Source organism: Scylla paramamosain, chromosome 15 (assembly GCF_035594125.1).
Source record: "Scylla paramamosain isolate STU-SP2022 chromosome 15, ASM3559412v1, whole genome shotgun sequence".
Lineage (NCBI taxonomy): Eukaryota > Metazoa > Arthropoda > Malacostraca > Decapoda > Portunidae > Scylla > Scylla paramamosain.
The window spans coordinates 3,792,633-3,808,511 of NC_087165.1; the positions used below are offsets into that span (position 1 = coordinate 3,792,633).

At 44.6% G+C, this 15,879-nt stretch overlaps 1 protein-coding gene and 1 non-coding gene across 3 annotated transcripts in view; both read left to right on the forward strand.

Annotated features, from left to right (window-relative positions):
• The first annotated feature begins 212 nt into the window (after positions 1-212).
• Positions 213-15,879, forward strand: part of LOC135107286 (uncharacterized) — a 25,273-nt gene continuing 9,606 nt past the window's right edge. Inside the window, exons 1-2 of one of the 2 annotated variants that reach the window (XM_064016958.1) lie at positions 213-444; positions 7,176-7,306. In XM_064016958.1, the coding sequence (XP_063873028.1) occupies positions 7,297-7,306 (10 nt within the window). In that variant the 5' untranslated portion in view covers positions 213-444; positions 7,176-7,296. The remainder of the gene's footprint in view (positions 445-7,175; positions 7,307-15,879) is intronic. The other variant, XM_064016957.1, reaches the window with a different exon arrangement.
• Trnah-gug (transfer RNA histidin (anticodon GUG)) lies at positions 14,721-14,792 on the forward strand. The gene has a single exon. It is a non-coding gene; the product is annotated as a tRNA-His (tRNA).

Genomic DNA, 15,879 nt, shown 5'->3' on the forward strand with positions numbered 1-15,879 from the left:
TATTTAGATAAGAAGAGCATGACTTGTACTACTTACTCTCACCTCAGGGAATACGAACATTAAACAGCCAGGCATGTGCAGTCACAGTGAAGGAGCAAGTGGGTAATGGAGGCATTCGGCAATCAAGTGAGTGCAGCAGAAAGATTCGAGTCTCGAGTCTCGAGTCTCGAACGCCGGGTTGGTTTCATTTGTTTCATACCAACAGATGGCGCCCGTGGTCGCATGCCGCCACTGCTTAGAGAGGCACGAGAAGGAGGCGTGTGTGTGGCGTGTAGTGACATCAGCTGTTCTCAAGGATCGTTGCGTCCCTAAACAACAACGTCCCCATTCACCAGAGACTGCGAGTATCTGCTTTGGTAGACGAGAAAAGATGGAGGAGTGTGTGTGGCGTGTGGGGGCATAAGATATTCACAAGGGACTACTAGGATCTACTTACCTACAAATGTAAGTACACTCGTGTCGATTACTTAACCAACACACAGTGAAAAAAAGTGGTAATAAGGGATCAGCCCCACCCTTAGTATATATTGTGAGAAGCTTAATCCTCAATTAATGTTGCATTCTCCCTCATCTGTCACAACATATGGAAAGCTGCAAGAATCGGTCATATTTACACGTGGTGGCAGTTCCTGTATAAAACATGCTTAAGTATTCCCACCTATCATCCGTATCCATAAATTTGTGTTGTATTTTGAAGCTCAATTTTCAGTTTCACCCAACCAACGATTTTCTGATGTGGCTTGTGTGTTTCTGGTGAGATAAATAGTGAACTGATTGATGTCCTACATCACTTCTGTCGAAAATGCGTAGTTTTCAAGTTTCTTGGGGGACCTAACCTAACCTAACCTAACCTAACCTAACCTAACACCTAACCGCGCGTTACTCGATTTAATGATCCCCACCCAAAAAACCCCGATTTCCCACAGGACCCCCCAGATGTTGGGGAAGAGATGTAGGCATAAGTTGATAAATTAATTACTTCAAAACTACGTATTTGCGACGGAAGTGATGTAGACCAGAAACACACAAGCCACATCAGAAAATCATTGGTTGGGTGAAACTGAAAATTGTCCGTGGTCATTAACAGTCTGATTACTGAGACTTACATTCACCTACCGCAATTTGAAGAACAATTCCTTCCTCCTTCGTTTTCAAATATATATTTATACAGTTTGAACCCATTATTTCTTGTCCTGTCCTGTTTACTGACCCTGAGAACTTTGCTTGTCACCCTTCTTGTATCCCCATTACCACTTGAAGACATGGGAAGCTGCAAGAAGTCATTAGGTTTACACGTGGCATATACTCCTACATCATACCTATGTATTTTGGTCTATCATCCTTACCCATAAACTTATCTGATCTTCTTTTAAAGTTTCTTAATGACTCGGCACGAACAGCCTGATTACTGTACTAAACTGTTCCACTTCTCTAACATTATATATGAGAATCATATTCTTCCTAACTGTTTACTTTTTAACTCTTTTTTATTAAACTTGAACCTATCATTTCTTGTCTAATACTGATTATTGATCTTGAGAATTTTCCTTCACTAACTTTTTACTTTTATGTAATTTTATCAAATCCTTTAAGTCTCCTAATTTGGCGAGGGTCACCATCGCCCACCATTTATTCAACAAACGATGTTTCTCTTCTGCCCTTTTGATCCTTTTCCTTGCCGCGGGCGATGGCGTGTTACTAAACTAACGAGGGTGATTTAAGTCGTCGTATGGAGTGTCCTGATCTCTCACAGACCAGAGCGACCCTTCACAGTTTATCCTTGCTGATGGTGGTGGTGGTGGTGGTTTATCTTCAGTATAGTTATGATGGGTGAAAATTGTTTTATGGGGACAGATTATTCCGTACTTCGTGATTAACTTTTTACGTCACTAGCTCCACCTAACGCATTTCTCTCCTAATAGTAGTAATAATAGTAGTAGAAGTAGTAATAACAGTAGTAGTAGTAGTTTAATGACAAAAAAACACAGTACAAAAAGCTGCAAACCCGTTTTTGTCCATAAAGAACACTATGAAAATCTACTCAAAAAATCTCTAAAATCTAAAAATCCAAGAATATAAGAAGTTAAAAAAATAATAGCAAGCACACTTACTGTCCCGCACACCCACCTTGATCACCTCCCACTGTCCCGGCAACCTCTTCCTAGGGCCTCATTGTCATCTAATATCCCGCCTTCACGTCCACCTTCACCTTCCGTTACTCCGTTTTCACATTCACCGTCATCATCATCTACTGACATTCTTCTCACTCAGCATCATCATGTCCCTAACACACATCTTTCTCGCCTGTATCGTCATCAGCGTCTGCAACTCGCATCTCTTCCGTCCATCTCCTCCGCACTCTGAACTAACTCTTCCCTTAGCGGTCTCTGGCACTATTTTTCTTGGTAATAGAGAGCATAAAATAGCAGTGTTTTAGTCACGGTTGAACACCCTTTAATTACGTTGATAACGCAATCATGTGCTCATATTTGCGGTTTTTTTGATGATTTTCTTCCGTATCTCGTAAAATAAAAAACATGTCTATCTTGTAATTTATAATTCAAGAAGGTTAATTAATGTTTTAAGTCATACTATTAACATAGCAGTGCTGGTACGCAGCTGTGCGATTTTAAGAAAACCGAAGAAAATCTGTTACAAAGTCGAGACGAAAAATTTTTTTGAGAAGCCGATTTTTTTTCCCTTCTCTCTTTCTTTAGTCAATAACAACACAAAGTTTGCTGCGTACAGAGACTAAAACAAAGATCGGAAGTTTATCACATTGAGATTAAGAGAAAGATCAGAAGTTTGTCACGGTGATTGCCGGCGATAATTCTCCTTAACACTGCACCGCAGAGTCATCACAAGCTACACCAGGCCTGTGATACACTGCAGTTACCGCCGCTATGCACCTCCTTCATGACCACCACCACCACCGCAATCACCACCACCATCATCACCGCCACCACCATCTTTGCCGCATGTCTGTTTTCAATCTTCATTTGCACCACCGCCATGCAACTGAATTCATCATCACGAGCAGCTCTGCCATTAGTGTAATAAGCATAACGTTATAATTTACCACTGTCACTTTCACCACCACCACCATCATCATCATCATCATCATCATCATCATCATCATCATCACAACAACAACAACGATAACAACAACGATAACAACAACCTCACTATCCGGAAGGAGGCTCATCGTTCTTCCTTCATCCCACCCGGTCATCTCCTCCTCCTCCTTCCCCCCCTCCCCCTCCCTCCCAAGAAGAGGCGCTAATGGCTGGTCATAAGACACCAAGGGGAAGGGGAAAGGAGGGAGAGATTAGAAGCTGGAGGAAGAGAAACAGTGTGAGAGGAAGAAACGAAGGGGGAGGAAATAAGAGTAAGAGAGAGGGAGAGTTAAACTACCACCACCACCACCACCACCACTACTACTACTACTACTACTACTACTACTACTACTACTACTACTACTACTACTACTACCACAATAGAAAAAGTAATAGTAGCAGCAGCAGCCGCAGTAGTAGTGGTAGTAGTAATGGAAATGAAAGTACTAATATTTTAGGCGCCCAGGCTGTAATGGTTGTTGTCGTGGTGGTGGTAATGGCTGTAGTGGAAGTGGTAGTGACTCTTGGTAAGTGATATTGGTTGTTCACTTCTCCCCCGACATCCGGTTAACTTCGGTAATGAGAGGTTGACGTGTCCCGTGGTATCCGGTGTGTGTGTGTGTGTGTGTGTTTAAGGGAATGGGTAGACCGCTTTTATTCTCTCTCTCTCTCTCTCTCTCTCTCTCTCTCTCTCTCTCACTAAAATCTTAAGAGAGTTTAATCAAAGTTTTCAGATTTCTTCTCTTCCCTATTTACACTCATTCCTTTTGGCACATTTCTTTCTTCACTATTTTTTTTTCACCTTCACCTTACACATCCTCTCTTGCCTTCATGAAAGTCACATATTCCCCTTTACATTCCATTTTTACCACTTCCTTCTATCTATCCTCTCTCTCACCATCTCCCTCTTTCTCCCACTCTTTCCCTCCATCACCCCCACCTCGCCTTTCCTTCCCTCCTTCCCTCCTCCCAGAGTTATGAGCTCCCAACGACTCCTCCATCTTGTTCTCTCGATCGTTTGAAAGAACAAATTGATGGGAAGTGGAAATGGAATCGGTCTCGAATTATACTCTTTGATGCCACTGACAGATGTACCAGAGAGAGAGGGGGAGAGGGGGATGAGTGAGGGGCTAGGGGAGGAGAGGGACAGGGAAGGGAAAAAAGGGGGAAGGAGGGAGGAAAAAGAGATGAACATGGGAGGGAAGGGTGCAGAGAGAGAGAGAGAGAGAGAGAGAGAGAGAGAGAGAGAGAGAGAGAGAGAGAGAGAGAGAGGGTGTGTGTGTGTGTGTTAGATCTGGTTTTCATTTTCCGGACCACTGAAGTGAATTGCAGAATTTTCATTACCCTCCATGTTCCTCGGTGATTATCAAGTCCTCCCTCCCTCCCTCCCTTGCATTCACTCCCTCCCTCCCTTCCTTCCTTCCTTCCTTCCTTCCCTAACCTTCAGTCTCTCTATTCCTTGCTCCCATTCCTTCCTTCCTTTCTTCTTTCCTTTCTAACTCACTCCAATGCTCCTTCCATCTTAACATTCTCTCTCTCTCTTTCTCTCTCTCTCTCTCTCTCTCTCTCTCTCTCTCTCTCTCTCTCTCTCTCTCCACCTTTCCTTCACTTGATCTACACACCTGGATAAATTAGTATCACCTCACCTGCCTTTTACTGCTCTTCTTCCTCCTCATCATCCTCCTCCTCCTCCTCCTCCTCCTCCTCCTCCTGGTCCTCCTCCTCTTCCCTCCTCCTGCTGCTGCTGCTGCTGTCATACCACAAGTCATAGGTGGAGGCGGGAATGAGCAGACATGACTTAGTGTTGCTAATGTGAGGATCCCGGTGTTAGGGAGGGAGGGAGGGAGGTGGGGGTATGGGGGGGAGAGGAGAGGGACCTGCTGCCCGAGGGTGTGACGCTTGACTTGCTTTTACCTGTTCTTAATTAATCCTCGTCCGGACAGGTGTAGCACGAGGGAGAGGCGAGTCACAGTGTACTTTTGTGCGGTGGACTGAAAAATTACCTTACAATTGTCTTACCCGCGGGAGCCTGAGTGGCCGCGACTGTGGCCGCGCCGTGACTGCCCTCCACTCTCACTCCTCCTGTCCCTTCCCTTTCTTCTTCCCTTCCTTTTCTTTTCCTTCCTCCCTCCCTCCTTCCCTTTCCTCTTGACTTCTTCTCTCTTCCCCTTCTCTTCCCTTCCCTTCCTTTCCTTTTCTTTCCTCTTCCCCTTTTCCCCTTCTCATTCTTTCCTCCTTCCCTTCTTCCCTTTTCCCTTCCCTTCCCTTCCCTTCCCTTCATCCTCCCCTTTTGCTTTTTCTCTTCCCTTCACTTTTACCTTTCTCCTTCCCTTCATTTCCTTTCCCTTCCCTTCCTCCTTCCTTTTCCCTCTTCCCATCCCTTCCTTTCTCGTTCTCCTTCCCTTCCCTTCCTTTCCCTTCCTCTTCCCCTCCCTTCTTGTATCTCCCCTTCATTTCCTTTCCCTTCCCTTCATTTCTCTTTCTCCGTCTCTCTTTCCCTTCCTCTTCCCCTCCCTTCTTGCATCTTCCCTTCCTTTCTTCCTTTCCCTTCTTTTCTTCCCCTTCCTTCTTCCCTCTTCTCCTTCATCTGTCCCTTTCCCTTCCCCTTCTCTCTTCACCTTTCACTTCCTTCCCTTCACTCTACTTATTTCATTAGCAGCTGGGCTATCAACGTATTCAGACTTGCTTTCATATATTCTGTTTTATAATCTCCATAGGTGTGTTAGTGTTATTTACCTTACATCACTAGTCTACCACGTCCTCCTCCTCCTCCCCCTGTTTGTTTCCCTTTCTCTCCATTTTTCTCCGTCTCTTCCATCACTACCACTCATTCACAATCCTTACCTCTGTCACTTAACATCACTGTCACCTATGCCTTCTCAGCATCACTATCATCACCACAGTTGCTGGTACTATTGTATGCACCATTGTTGTTCTTCAGCTTGTTCTGTCATCAGCATTCATTACCGTCTCACCGTGACTACCTGGCCAACACCTTTACAATCCTCTTCCTGTACCATACTTAGTTTTATCGTGTTTCTTCGTTATTCTGTTCTCTTCACCACCGCTACTACTACTACTACTACTACTACTACTACTACTACTACTACTACTACTACTATCATTACCACCACCAACCACCGCAACTACTCCTTGCCCTGTTAGCTCCACCACCACCACCATCACCTCGGACACTCTGTATTCACCACCACCGCCACTACAATCCCCACCATCATCATAACCACTACTGCTACTACTACCACTTTCATCACCACCATTTCGCCACTGCATCCATTTCCACCACCACCATCACCACCACGATCCTAACAAGCAGTCACCATTACCAGTACTAACATCACCACTACTACTCCCGTCCCTACAACCACTGCATTTACTGTTATCATCAGTATTAACGCCATTTCCTTCACTATCATGAATATCACCACTATTTGTGTCGCCTGTATTGTGAAACGCTACGCTCTCTTTCCACGACTAGTTTCAAAGGCCACAGATGTTTAGCCAGGTTCTCAAGAGTGTTACTCTTGTTAATAATGCAGGAATCTTATTAATCTGTCTTATTAATCGAGTAACTTTAACTAGAGCCTTTTGAATGTAGTGTAGGTGCGGTGCAGAGGGGTTTCAGAGTACGGTTTCATTTACCACCACCGTCATCACCACTACCACCACTACCACCACCAGTATTACCACCCTATTCATCCATACATTACTCTACCTACACTTCTTATAAACGACTCCTACTAATTATCTCGTTAAATCTTTCCCCATCCTTTTCCTCTTCAGCCTCATCTTTTCTCTGTCTCCTTCTCCTCATCCTTCCTCATCTCTTGTCCTGTCCCTTCTCCCCGTTCTCTCTTCCCTCTGTCTCTCCCCCATCCTTCGCCTCTCGTTACAACTCTTCTCACACCATAAGTTTTCCCCTACAACCCCCCCCCCCCTCTCTCTCTCTCTCTCTCTCTCTCTCTCTCTCTCTCTCTCTCTCTCTCTCTCTCTGCCCACAACACCAATATGGCGAGGCAGTATCTTTATTTTTCTTCCCAGGACACGTGCCACTCAGACCATTGGCTCCCCATCGCCTCTTCATTAGTTCCTCGCGTTGGGAAAGAGGAGGAAGAGGAGGAGGGGGAGGAGGAGGAGGAGGAAGAGGAAGAGGAAGGATATCATGTCCTCAGGTGTGTAGTGTACAATAATACCCTTTTTTCATGATTATATTCGTGTTGTACTGTTTCCTATTGTGTCAGTGAATGTGTGTGTGTGTGTGTGTGTGTGTATGCGTGTTCTACTGTGCCTTACTGTATATCTCTTTACCTCGTAGTTACGGTTAGAACTCTTTCGCAAATAGCTACGTAAGGAACTAAAGGTCTGTTGGTGCTTGGTTATTATGTGTATTGAATCATTATATGGTGTTATGTGGTGCAAGGGATGGTGAACTGGAGGTTATAATGCAGTGGTCTAGTGGCAAGTGTGTGACTGGTTTAGTACATTGGTGGTAACATGGTGGTAGTAGTAGTAGTAGTAGTAGTAGTAGTAGTAATAGTAAAGCGTGACAGTGAAACAGTAAAACGCTGAAAATGCACAAATTATAATTAGAGGGAGAGAAACGGGAGTGAGAGAGGGAGAGAGACTGCTTTCCTGGTACGTAATATACCAAGGGAGATGCGAGGAGGAGAACGCAGTGGTTAATAGTGATGGTGATTGTGACTGTGGTGATGAGGGAGGGGATGGCGGGTGAGCTACACGTCTGGAGGGAGGGAGGGAGAGGGGATGAGGCAGGCAGGGAGGCAGGGTGAGGAAGGGAGACATTGTTGGTGGAAGCAGCCGAGAGCACATAGAAGGGAGTGGACAGGCGTGAAGAATGTGAGATTTAGGGCTTTGAGAGAGACGAGTCACTGGTTTACGTCCCCCCCCCCTTCTCATTCTCTCCATCTTTCCCTTCACCCCGCCCCCCAGTCATTCTCTCCCTCCCTCTTTCCCTCCGTCACTCCTTCAAGCCCCTTTGTCGCGTAATCGCTTGTCCGTCCTGATAATATTCATCCCAATTGTTCACTTTTCTCTCGTAACGTGAAAGTGAAGTGGTGATGAGAACACGAACGTGGGGAGGGAGAGGGAAACATGGGGAGGGTTGGTTGGAGGGGGGAGAGGAGAGGGGCTGGGAAGGAGTGAGGAGGAGGTGGTGGTGGTGGTGGTGCTGAGGGGGGGAATGAATAACGGGATTGTCACTGGATTTATAAACTGGGTTATTTTTTTGTGTGTTTCTGTTGGTATTACTTTGCTTTATGCTTCCTTAATTGTGCGTAAAAGGGTGCTGGTAGTGTGTGACCGTCTTTGTGTGTGTGTATGTGAGTGTGTGTGTGTGTGTGTGTTTTATCCTCTCTGTCGTAGTATATTAGTTTGTCTTTGTCTCAGTCTGCTTATCTTTGTGTCATTGTCTTTAAATTACTTCGATCTCTCTCTCTCTCTCTCTCTCTCTCTCTCTCTCTCTCTCTCTCTCTCTCTCTCTCTCTCTCTCTCTCTCTCTTTATGCTTTCTGCCTCCTTTTCGTTTTGTCCTAACTATTAGCTTCCCTTTTCTTTGATTAATTTTGCTGGTCTTTGTCAATGTCCTTACTGTATGTATCCGTCACCCCCTCCTCTCTCTCCCTCCCTCTCTCTCTCTCTCTCTCTCTCTCTCTCTCTCTCTCTCTCTCTCTCTCTCTCTCTCTCTCTCTCTCTCCACACCCTGTCCGTCATATCTATCACATCAGCTCATTAAGTAAAGCAATGTTCATGGACGCTGCCTCCCTATCACACGTACATCTATATAGTATTTTCTTTGTCCTGATCAGCTGTTCCTCGTTTCCTTCCTTCCCTCCCCTTCTCTCCCTCTCTCTCTCTCTCCCTTCGTTATGCCTCCACCGGTCGACACTTGAGATGTAAATTACACAGTAGAGAGGAAGTGTGCTCCGTGTGTCTCTCTCTGTGGGGGGGAGAGGGGGACAGGAGTGAGAGAGGGAGGGAGTGAGGGAGAGAAAATGAGAATGAACTAATATGAGAAAGTGAGAAAGTGAGAATGTCCAGGTTTGTATGAGAGAGAGAGAGAGAGAGAGAGAGAGAGAGAGAGAGAGAGAGAGAGAGAGAGAGAGAGAGAGAGAGAGAGGCTGCGTCGGGTCACTGGGCAGAGGTCATTCGAGGTCACTAGTTAAGACATTCGTCAGTCAGTGAGTCACATACACCCAAATTACAACGTGTAGTCTTAGAGGAAGGGAGAAGAGGGAGAGGAGGAGGAGGAGGAGGAGGAGGAGGAGGAGGAGGAGGAGGGAGAGAGAGAGAGAGAGAGAAACTTGACGATGGTGAAAGACTGGGAAAAAGAAAGGATTGATGGCATGAGAGACAATAGCAAGGATGGAATGAAGGAAAGACAAAACCACAAGAAAAAGAGAAGAGAGATAGATGGAGTGATGAAGATGAAAGGGAATGCAGAAGGACGAACGAACACGAGGAGAAAAAGATTGACAGACAGACAAAAGAAAATAAATCTGGCGCAGTTGATGAATGGTAAATGAGAAGTGGAGTAAATGGAAGATGAAGGAACAGAGATGAAAACGTAAAAAAAAAAAAAAAAAAATGACAAAAGCACTTTCAAATGTACGTAGTAGTGAAAGAAGGCAGAGAATAATAAATGACGAAGAGAAGGAATGAAGGAACCGAGATAAAAACGTAACAAAAAAAAAAAAAAGACAAAAGCACAGTTTCTAACGTATGTAGTGGTGAAAGAAGATACAAAAAAATAATGAATGGCGAAAGGGAGAAAGCAATAACAAAAGTAAATAAATAAAAGATGAAGGAACAGAGATCAAAACGTAATAAAAAAAAAAACATAACAAAAATAATCATGTTTATAACGTACGTAGTAGTGGAAGAAGATGAAGAATAACGAATGACGAAAATTAAAAAAGCCGTTACAAAAATAAAAAAAAGAGAAATATGATGTTCGTAAGAGGAATAAAGAAAAGAAAAAAAAAACGAAGAAGCGAAAGACAAAGAGCAAGGAAGAATAAGAATAAAATAAATGAATGGGAAGTCATCATAATATAAGAAAGAAAAGATGTTATTGGTGATATTTTTGTTTCTCAGAATTTTCACGTTTCTGCTCTCTCTCTCTCTCTCTCTCTCTCTCTCTCTCTCTCTCTCTCTCTCTCTCTCTCTCTCTCTCTCTCTCTCTCTCTCTCTCTCTCTCTCCTTCCTGTCTTATTAGTATACGTATCAATGTACCGATCTGTCTGTCTCTTATTCTCTCACTCTTTTTTACTCTTCCTTGCTTCCTTCCTGTTCCTTTTTTTCCTTAATTCACTCATTGCGGCACCTCCTTCCCCTCCCTCTTCTCTCCTCTCCTTTCTCTCTTCCAGTAGTTCTTTTATTTACTGATTTTTTTTTTTACATGTTTTATCTTTGCCTTCGTTTATATTCTTTATGCCTTCATTTTATTTCTTTACTCAGTTTTCTAACGTAATTTATGTATGTTTCCTTTGTTTTCTTTTTTTTTTTCGTTTGTGATTCTTTTTTTTTCGCTTTTTCGTTTTTTTTTTTTTTTAAGCCTCGCGTCAAACTTCCATTTCATATTTTTTCAGTAATAATAATCATAATTTTCACATGCATTGGCAGGTGTGAATTACTTGCATCTCTTCTTCATTACATGTATTTTTATTTATTTCCTTCCTCTGTTTCCTTTCAGTTTTTCCTCTGCATTCTAAACATCGATATTTTCTATTTTTCCATTACCTAATTTGCTTCATCCTTCACTTCTTTCCCTTCCTTTTCCTTTTTCTTCTCGCTTCTTTATATTTTCTTCCATTCATTCTCACCTCCCTCTTTTTCTGTCATTCGTTCTTTACTGGTCTCATAATGCCCTCTGTCTTCTCCTGCTCCTGCTCCTTCTCCCCTCCCTGCATCTTACCTCTCTCATCTTCTTTCCTTCCTTTCTCGCTTATTAATTTTACCCCACACTCGTTCTCTCATCTCTTTCAGTCACTCACTCTTTATTTCTCTCATATTTCTTCCTTCTCCCTTTCCTCCTCCTCCTCTTCCTTCTCGCTCCATCTTACGTCAGCTTTCAAAATGGCGTCTGTGTCAGAATGGGTTTTTAATTAACTCTTCTGCCGCTTCTCGGTCACGCGGCGGCGGCTGTAACATGCGTGTCAAATAGTGTCAAAGGCGGCGGGAAGCCATTGATGGGAGGGAGGGAGGAAGGAAGGGAGGGAGGGAAAAAGGCAAAGGAAAGGAGGGATGGATGGTGTGAGGGGCGTGGTGATGGTGATGGTGGTGGTGGTGGTGATGGCGGTGGTGGTGGCGGCAGCGGCTGAGTTATATACCGCGTAGATGTTAGTTTTGGGTGAGTTTTGTGATTCTCTCTCTCTCTCTCTCTCTCTCTCTCTCTCTCTCTCTCTCTCTCTCTCTCTCTCTCTGGGTAAATGAGTCGTTTACATGAAACCACGAAAACACACCTACACTTTACATTCCTCCATCTTTGCAAACATCCTATAATTCTCTCCGTCTCTCCTTTCCAGTACTTTCCTTCCCTCCTCCTCCTGCTCCTTCTCTTCCTCCTCCTCCTCGCGCCGTCCCTCGTCACTCCCTCACGCCACAACTTTAGAGAGAGAGAGAAAGGCAACCGCGTCGACTCAATTCTCTCGGGTCGGGTCGCGTTGGTCGGGCTGGCGGAGTGTTGTGTCCGGGAGTCAATGCGCGGGTCGTCATCGCTGCCCGTCACTGTCCGGTGCTGAATGGCGACTCTTGAATGGCGCCCGCACACACCACGCCACTAATGACCTCTTGATGATGTGTACCTCGGCCGCCACACACCCGACTTGAACCAACATATTAGCCACGGCGTCAGCTATACGGAGCCCTCCTCCTCCTCCTCCTCCTCTTATTCCTCATCGTCCTCCTCCATCTCTAATTTTTTCCCTTCTAGTTGCTTCAGTCCTCCTTTTCCTCCTTCTCTTCTTCCTTTATTTTATTTTATTTTCCTAGTTTCACCTCTGCCCTCGTAGATTATAATTATGTACGTGTGTAGTTACAAATATAGGAAGATAAAAAAATGATGTGTGTGTGTGTGTGTGTGTGTGAGTGTGTGTGTTTTGACGAGCAAGTGAGCAAGCAAACAAACAAGCAGGTAGGCTGGCTGTCGTTTGAGAGAGAGAGAGAGAGAGAGAGAGAGAGAGAGAGAGAGAGAGAGAGAGAGAGAGAGAGAGAGAGAGAGAGAGAGAGAGAGAAAATGTATGTATAGTACTTTTATATAAATTTCTGAGTATTGAATATGTAGTGATTGTGAAGGAAAAAGAAAAGACGTGAAAGAAAACACACACAAGTAGGAGGAGGAGGAGGAGGAGGAGGAGGAGGAGGAGGAGGAGGAGGAGGCGGGCGTGTTGTGGAGGCTGGCTATATATACACACAATACCACTCACCATGACTTCTCCCAGTCCATCGGGCGTTTAGTCTCGCTGGTCGCACTGAACGGCAGCAGATGTGTTGATTCTGGGGGCACGGCGCGACACAGCAGGGAGGAGGAGGAGGAGGAGGAGGAGGAGGAGGAGGAGGAGGAGACAGGGAAGACGAAATACTGAAGGCAAGGGAGGGAAGGAACACAGTATAGAACAATGATACAGATGAAAATGAAAGATTAGAAGATACATGTGTTCAGTAGGAGATAAGGAGGAAGAGGGCGAAGGTTAGGACGAGAACACGAGAGAAGACGAAACACTAAAGGCAAAGGAAGGAAAGAACACATAATAGAACACTGGTATAGATCAAAATGAAGGATTAGAAGAGCATACGTGTGTTTAGTAAGGGAGAAAGAAGAGGACGATGAGGAAGGTTGGTGCAAGAAGACTGGGAGAGACGAAACACTGAAGGCAATGGAAGGGAAGGAAGGAAGGAAGGAAGGAAGGAAGGAAGGAACACAAAAGTATAGAGCACTGATATAGATAAAAAAAAAAAACACAAGAACAGAAGAAGAAACGTGGCTGTTCAGTGTACAGGAAAGACGAGAGAGAGAGAGAGAGAGAGAGAGAGAGAGAGAGAGAGAGAGAGAGAGAGAGAGAGAGAGAGAGAGAGAGAGAAGAATCCTGAAGCGAAGGGAAAACGAGACGAGTACATGCTGAAGAGAGAGGAATTTCCAAACGCAGTGGAGAAGAAAAGGAGTGAGTGGCTGGGAAGAGTGAAATGGGGCGAGACTAGTGGCTGGGGAGGGAAGGAGGGAAGGACATAAGGAGTAAAAAGAAAGCTTGTGTGTACGAGTCAACGTGTGTGTGGTGAGGCATTCCAGGTTGGACAAGGAGCAGAGGACATAGAGACTTGGTAAGAGATGCAGAGTGAGGGCAGGGAGGGAGAGAGAGGGGAGGGACTACGGGACTACGAGTGTACAGGAGGGATGAGGCGTGACGAGTGTGGGGGGAGGGAGCCATTGACAAGAACAAGAGGGTTATGAAATTGTGTGTTGTGATGGAGACGTGGAGAGGGAAAGTGAGAGAGAGAGAGAGAGAGAGAGAGAGAGAGAGAGAGAGAGAGAGAGAGAGAGAGAGACAGAGAGGGAGAGTATTTGTGTACAGGAGACATTGCTGGAGGAGGAAGAGGAAGAGGATATGGAGTGAGGAGGAGGGGGAGGAGGAGGAGGAGGACACTGAAGAGTAATGACAAGGTAGCAGGTTCCGTTCCTGCCCTGTTGACCGTCTGACCTGACATGTCCCGACCCTGTCCACGGGGTCATGCAGAGAGAGAGAGAGAGAGAGAGAGAGAGAGAGAGAGAGAGAGAGAGAGAGAGAGAGAGAGAGAGAGAGAGAATGTGGGGGGCGTACGGATAAAAGTAAGAAAAAAACAAATAATGATAAAACTACTACTGCTACTACTACTGCTACCACCACCACCACCACCACCACCAATACCAACAAGCAAAGACGAAAATTAATAAGAAAACAAGAAAAGGAAGAAACGGGAGGGAAGGAGGAGGAGAAGAGATGGAAGGAGGTGGAGGAGAGAAGTTAATGGGAGGGAGGGATGGCGTAGGGAGTAAAGGAGTGAAGGGGGAGGAAAGGGGAGCAGTAACCCGTCAAAACCGCTCTGTTATGTCACCCGTGGGAAAACAGGGGGCGGGGCCTTTGGGGGTCAGTGAAGCGTGGCTGTTCACTCACCACAGTGGCTTGTGAGGGGAGAGGAATGAGGTGGCTAGGGCAGGAGGAGGAGGAGGAGGAGGAGGAGTTGGGGGGAGGAGAAGGAGAAGGAATGACTTTTGCGTGGGAGTTTTGGTAGGAGAGATTTATCATGTATTAGAGAGAGAGAGAGAGAGAGAGAGAGAGAGAGAGAGAGAGAGAGAGAGAGAGAGAGAGAGAGAGAGAGAGAGAGAGAGAGAGAGAGAGATTGTATATACGAGTATCTCCTCTCAATTTACTGTAATCTTTTTGTTTTCCTTATTGTCCATTATTTGTTATACCTTCTTACCTTCATACCTTTCTTCTTATTTTCCTCCCCTCTTTCTTGTATTTTAATTTACTTTCCCATTTTCTTTCTTCTGTATCTCAACACCTTCCTTGCAGCTAATAGTAAGTGACGAGTGGCCGTGATCGTATAGTGGTTAGTACATTGCGTTGTGGCCGCAATAACCCAGGTTCGAATCCTGGTCACGGCAAGATGGTCAGTTTTTTTTTTTTTATATGATTAAATTTCGTCTGTCGTTTGGAGAGAGAGAGAGAGAGAGAGAGAGAGAGAGAGAGAGAGAGAGAGAGAGAGAGAGAGAGAGAGAGAGAGAGAGAGAGAGAGATTAATTGTCTTCTTTAAAAACAGAAAACAAATATAATCGTATCGTGTGTTTATTTTCATTTTGGTATTGTGTTGTTTGCAGGTAATCGCTTATCATTAAGGTTTCAAGTGTAGTTTTGCTTATCTGTTTTCTTAATTGTAAGGTGTGTTCTTATCAAATACTTTAGTTTATCAAGCTGTGTTACCAGGTTTATTGTGAACCATATTGTTTGTCTTTTTGTCACTTTTTATTTGAGATTGAGAACCACAAACTGTTGCAAAATATCACGTAGGTTTAGACAATTAACAAATACCTATCTCTGTCTGTATGTCTATCCATCCATCCATCCGTCTGTCTATCTGTGAATGAATGACTACAGTAAGACCTATAATATAATGGATACACAGCAAACAAGACAGCAGGACAACCAGGCAATGAATTAACTTTACTGTGCTGACCTGAAATGCCTTAGTTATTGTACGAGGCGATAATGATGATCAAGCACTGGCGGCTGTGGCGGTGGTGGTGGTGGTGGTGGTCTATATTTAAAAGGAATGAATGGTCACTTTGCATGATTGGGAATGAAGAGGAAATAATAAATGTGAATCGATGATGAAGATATTATCAATTGATGACGTGTGTGTGTAGGGGGTGGGGCGTGACGAGAGAGAGAGAGAGAGAGAGAGAGAGAGAGAGAGAGAGAGAGAGAGAGAGAGAGAGAGAGAGAGAGAGAGAGAGAGAAAGGAAGGAAGGTTTGACGGTGGGATGAGAGAGGAAGTCAAGAGTGAGAGCAAAGCAGAAATAATGGAGAAAAATAGACAAGGTTGTTTGAATAAATGAATCTCTCTCTCTCTCTCTCTCTCTCTCTCTCTCTCTCTCTCTCTCTCTCTCTCTCTCTCTCTCTCTCTTTCGGCTATTTTGTTGGATCACTATTTCGTATCAATATTACCTCTAAACAGTATGAATGTAGTTAGAA